This window comes from Castanea sativa, chromosome 6 (genome assembly GCF_040712315.1).
Source record: "Castanea sativa cultivar Marrone di Chiusa Pesio chromosome 6, ASM4071231v1".
Classification (NCBI taxonomy): domain Eukaryota; kingdom Viridiplantae; phylum Streptophyta; class Magnoliopsida; order Fagales; family Fagaceae; genus Castanea; species Castanea sativa.
The window spans coordinates 20,730,688-20,736,925 of record NC_134018.1 but is presented as its reverse complement, the minus strand read 5'-3'; the positions used below and the strand labels follow the sequence as shown (position 1 = coordinate 20,736,925).

At 38.1% G+C, this 6,238-nt stretch overlaps 1 protein-coding gene across 1 annotated transcript; it reads right to left on the bottom strand.

The window, feature by feature from the left end:
* LOC142639621 (uncharacterized) lies at positions 1-3,111 on the bottom strand. The gene is made up of 4 exons (XM_075813771.1): positions 2,198-3,111; positions 1,177-2,151; positions 859-1,114; positions 1-300 (listed from the first exon to the last, which is right to left on the bottom strand). Exons 1-4 carry the CDS (start codon positions 3,109-3,111, stop codon positions 1-3), a joined length of 2,445 nt encoding a protein of 814 aa, XP_075669886.1.
* Between the last annotated feature and the right edge of the window lie 3,127 nt (positions 3,112-6,238).

The following is a 6,238-nucleotide window of genomic DNA, read 5'->3' as shown; positions in this document are numbered from 1 at the left end:
CTACTGCATTTTTGATAGCCATGATTTGATTCCTCTTTCGTCTAACCAAGTTGAAACATGATAAAAATTTGTATTACGATCACCCTGAATCATCCAATTCACCCTTGATTTCAAAGCCCACAACTCCTCCTCCTGCCTAAGTACCAGATCCAGCTCCCTAAGAAGCTCATCGTCCAACTTCACAAGAAAATCCGAAGGTCTTAAAGCTAGAGCTCTTTGAATACCATTTAGTCTCGACATCAAATTTCTTTTTCTAGTGAAAATATTCCCAAATTGGTTTTTATTCCACTCCTTAGCTTTCTGAGTAAAGCAATTAATAGCATCAACCAGCCTATTATTACTTTCCCACGCCTGATGCACTATCGGAGAAAAGGAAGGATCCAACAACCACCCCGTTTGAAAACGAAAAAGCCTACTCCTCCCATTTTGGGTTCCCGGCTGCACCTCCAACAGGACAGGACAATGGTCTGAGTGGCACCGGGTCAAATGTGTTATTTTAGCATCAGGATACATCACACACCAACTTGGGTTCACAAAAAATCTATCAATTCTCTCCTAGATCAAAGCTTGCACCTCCCTTCTGTTAGTCCAAGTGAAACGAGGTCCCGCGAACCCAATATCCAACATTTTACATTTATCCAGACACTCCTTGAACAGTAAAGACCTATTAACACTCACCAACCTACCCCCAAACTTATCCTCACTAAGGAGGGGCTCATTAAAGTCACCCGCTATAACCCAGGGCATATTGTGTAACTCAGCAACACTCATTAAATTCTTCCACAGAATTTGCCTTTCGGCATTCCTAGGACTAGCATACACAACAGAAAGTAATCAGCTAACGTTTGTGAAATGTACCTTTACCTCCGCATGAATTTCCTGCTCAGTACTTGAGAGCAAAGTTATATCAACCCTATCAGCATTCCACAGAACCCACAGCCCTCCTGCATAGCTAGTGGCATCAGTATGGATTGCTTCATCAAACGGCAACAGGTTTGTGATCTCCCTAGCTCTATCTCCCCTAACACGGGTTTCCATAACAACCAATATAGCTTGGTTGTGATTCTGCACCAATTCCCTAACACACTTCTTAAAGGAGGGCTTTGAAGAACCTCTGCAATTCCATATAATAACATTCATCATAAAACTTGTACGAAGGGATGGGACACTCAACACTGAGGCTCCTCAATTCCGCCTCCTCCTTCAAGATCCATTCTTTCCGCTTCAACACCTCCCTTGTCGGGCCTACTCCTGAAACCAAAGGACCCATATGCGGGAAAACCCCCATCTCCATCTCCTCCTATAGCTTCACACTGCATAGCACAGGGGCTTCCCAAGCTGAAACTGAGAATGGCAGCCTCTCCTTCTTCACACTTATCTCCGTTAATGGTCATATACCCCTCGGTGCTTTCTTGCATTTGGAGCTGAACCACCTCACGAATCGGATCAGACTTGCTTGAATCTCGGCCTTGATTGCTCATCTGAGTCACCTCATGGGCTAGATCGGACTTGCCCGAAGATTGGCCTTGAATGTCCACCAGTGAAACCTTGGCGGCCGTAAATTGAAAGCCATCAGCTCTCATACTTGCCTCTGTTTTGCTGCACTGTCCATCCTTCCCCATCGGCTCGACAATCACCTTGGGCTGACTGAACATTGCACTAGATGATTTTTTACCCCCAACGGCGCTGCTATGTTCTCCCATGGAAAACACACTGCGAGCTGCCCCTTTCTTTCCCTTCATCGATGAAAGCCTCTGTGTTTTGTGGTCAGACTTGGGTTGAGTTGAGGTATAATAAGCATCCCCACTTTTTAACTCCAAGTTTGGGCTGAATTGGGCTTGTTTCGAGCCTTCACTCCTTATGCTCTGGACCACAGCGGCAATTTGGGCCCTATCTAATAATTTCGGAGGAGACAGATTCCTCTTCACATCCCTTGAAGGCCCACGAAGCACAACAGCCCGGTCCAAGCTCTCCTTCCCCATGTTACCGTTATCTTTGAAGCTGAACCCACTGTTCTGCCTAGGTGAGGTCCCACCACTCTTCAACAGTTTTGTCCCATTCTTCCTACAAGCCACCACGATCCATGGCCCGTACATACTATCATGCACGTCGACCTGTCCTGTGTACTGCTCTGAACCAGCCACTACCTTGCTGGTGTCAGTAGCATGAGGAATGCGTGAACTTGAGACCGTCTCACCATTTTTCTGCCCTCATCTCCGAGGCTGCCGGTTCTTGCCGGATAATGTATGGGCACTGCTCCTTCCTATGCCCTAATCGTCCACAACCAAAACACAGTTTATGAATTCCTTCGTAACATATCTGCTGTTCAAGCCTCCCTATCATGATCGCAGTAGCCAAAGGCTTTTCCACATCCACTTGGACACAGATCCGAGCAAACCTCCCTCTAGTTTCAGACGCCGTGAAAGTGTCGACTCTAAGAACATTACTGATAGCTTTCCCAATGAGTTGCAGTGCCTCCGCATTGTAGTACTCAATGGGCAACTCATTTAGTCTAACCCATACTACAATGGATGATACACTTGCTAAAGCAGGCTTAAAATCCGGTTCCCATGGTCTAATAGAGAGAAAATGTTCTTCGATGAACCACGGTCCTTTTCTCAAAACATTTTCATAGTCTTCTCCTAAAGATAGTCTCGTGAGGAAGAAACCATGACCCAAGTCCACACAGTCTAATCTACCTGCAGGTTTCCATAGAGCAAGAAGTTTCGCTTGAATGAAATTAAGCCCCACATTCCGTCCGTAGACTTTCACGATAAAAGCTCTTGCCCATGGCTTACAGATTTTTTGTTTAAACTCCCTAGAGAGTTTGACCGATAACAGCCCTTGCTGAAGCGTTTCCACCTCCCCATCTGACTCAGCATCATCATCCATAACATCCTCGAAGCGAAAAGCTTGTGAGAAAGCCCCTAGAATTTCTCCCACCACCTTATCTCTAAACGAAACATTTGGTTTCCACGACCCCTCATCGTGGCTTGGTGAGGCAGGACCCGAGCACTGGTCTTCGCAAAAACCAGCATGGTTCGCATCCTTTACTTTCTTCTTGCTTCTCGCAAGTTCATCTTTTTCTTCACGAGAGAGAGAGCATTCCATGTTAGCTATTGTTCTGTGTTTCTTTTCCGTTATAGCTCAAACGCTGATTGGCCTTTCACTTGCAATATATCTTTAAGCATTAACATTCGGGTGTTAGTTTTTTTTTTTTTTTTTTTTTATCATCCGTTACCAATAAGGGCACATTTGGTAGATTGTAAATGGTGTTATAATGTAATAGTTATTCAGTAGTTTGGTTATGTTTTTATCAAAGGAAATAGTCATTCCTTATAAATAGCTATTTTTTAAAATGAGAAATAGTTATTCATCTCTAAGAGGGTTGTAATAGATATTTCTTAGTAGGTGTATTAATTTCTAAAAATTAATACATTTCTAAATAAACAAACGTTTCATATGCACATAACAATTGTTAAAATAAAAAATCATAAAAAAATAACTAATCTCTCTTTCAAATTAAAAAAATATATATATATATTTTAGGATATATAATTATATGAGTAAGATATTTCTTAAAATATATTTTAAGTTTGATTTAAAATATTTTCATTCAATTGTCTTCAACGTTCTATTATTGTGTTGTCACCAAACAAATGAACAGTTTTAAGTGTTACAGCACAACATCTTGTATTCATTGTAATACAATTCCTATTCCTATATAATTACCGTTACAATCTACCAAACGTGTCTTAAGAGGACTAGCATCTAGGGATGCAAAAAAAAAAAAAAAATCACATTGTTAAACACCACTTTATTTATTTTACTAACTTATTTCACAACTCATCATACATCCCAGTCTTTTATTTTTACATACAACACAATAAAATAATATAAATTATATAATAAAATAATAAAAAGTACTCCTCTCTCTCTTTCCTCCTAGTCTCTTTTTCTCTTCATCCATAATCACAAACACCACACTCCAACCACAAATATAACCAACCACCACACCCACTATCAAAATTAGCCTCCTCCACCACAACCAAAGCTAACCTCCACTGCCACCACAATTAGTATCCATCCAAAAATCAATCCCATAGAAAAAAAAAAAAAAACAAAACAAAACAAAACTTAAACTAAACTAAACTAAACCCAACCAAACCACAACACAACAACCACCACCCACATAGCCCATCACCACCTAAAATTCAACAACACCACCACCACCACCAACATCAACAACAACCACTACCAAATCCATACCCACAAACCCAAATAATATATTAAAAAAAAACAAAAACAAAAACCAAATCAAAACCACAATGCACAACCACCAACCACAAAAACACAACAACCACCACTATTAAACCCACCACTGCAATCTACCACCACATAGATCGGACTCCACCTCATGACCCACCAAAACCCAAACCCATACATCCACAACCCACACCCACCACAACCCATGCCCACCACGACCCCACGCCCTCCGCCAACCCACAACTTGAAACCCTCCACTGCCAAGGCCAATCTACAACTACCCACCCAAGGTCAATTCAAAGCCCACACACCCAAACCGATCTAAAGCCACCCTAAATAGCCAACCAAAATCTTGGGGGAGAGAGAGAGAGAGAGAGGCAAGTGTTACCGTGAGAGGAAGAGAGGAGAAAAGAAAGAAGAGAAAGGAGTTTGAAAGTGAGAGGAAGAGAGAGAGAGTGTCTGAGTGATGAGGACAGGCATAAAACATGATGAAGAGAGAGAAAGATGAGATATTTGTGAAGAAAATAATATATTTTTTTTGCATCCTAAGCTATAGTTGTTTCTCATATATGAGAACTAACTGTTCACAAATGGTAAAAAAAATTTAAAACCCATCCCCAGATGTAGCTTCTTTTTGCCCTGTTGGTTGCTAAAATAGCAACTTAGGGGTTTTTACACCCTCAATGCTAGTGCTCTAAGATTGTATATATACAATCCTATTGTTCATGGATTGTAAAAATAAAAACACATTTTAATGGAGTGAGAGATGAAGAGAGGAATTGAAGGAAGAGAGAGATGGGAGAGAATTTATTTGTTTATATTATTTGTTGGTATAATTTATATTATTTTAATGAGTTGTATGTAAAAATAGAAATTGGGATGTTGGGTGATTTGCAAAATAGGATGGTAAAATAGATAAAGTAGGTTCTAAGGATGTATAATAGACGTTTTTTTACATTCTTGGATGCTAATGCTCTTAACTAGTTATTAGAAGGAAAAACAAATAGAATAGTGCTACTCAATTATATATGCCTTTTTCTCAACCAAAAAAAAAAAAATTATATGTGCCTACATAGTTGTCAAAAATATGTGTATATAGTTGTCAAAATTGAATTAATATTATGAATCGATTTTTAATTTTTTGTATAGTATATTATATCACATCATGTATAGTAAAATATACAAACACTTAATATTTTTTTTAAAAAAATTATAGTATATATTCAAAATATGTTCAACTAATAACCAATTTAACAATCACTTATGTAGTAATATTTAAGAAAACTAACTAAATTAATCAAATTAACATATGTTTATAACATATTCAAATGGATTAAACTCGAAAGTAATAACAAATGTTATATATGAGTCAAAATAATAATTACTTTTCATCATCTTGCCTAATCAACTCTATCTAAGTTAATTTTATCATGCTCATCATCTTGCAAAACTATTTATTCATTAACATCTTTTTCATCATCATCAACATTCACTATCTCTTTTCTTGCTCTTTTATTCTATGTTTTTTCTTTATATTTCTTCTTGGCATTCTTGCTTCTTAGACTTATAACAATAGTAATAATTTTTTTTTAATTTAATACATTATTCATAGCATAGAAAAGAAATTTATAAATATAATAGTGAAGTGTCAAGTATATAGCTCAAATTTTGTAGGAGAAAGAGAAGAGGGGGGAATTTAAAAAAAAAAAAAAAAACTCATTTTAAACCCACATGTCAATGTATTGTACAATAGATACAATTATTGATACGATACAATTTATACCATATGTACTTATGTATCATATGATTCATGAGAACTTCCATTACAATACAAAATCTTATGTACACCATACAACGAGTATCATACAATACTAACAACTATAGGTGGGGACATAATTTGCAACTTTGTATATGAAAAAAAAAAAAAAACCCCCACAATTTCACCACTTGGGTCAACCATTGATTAGTGTTG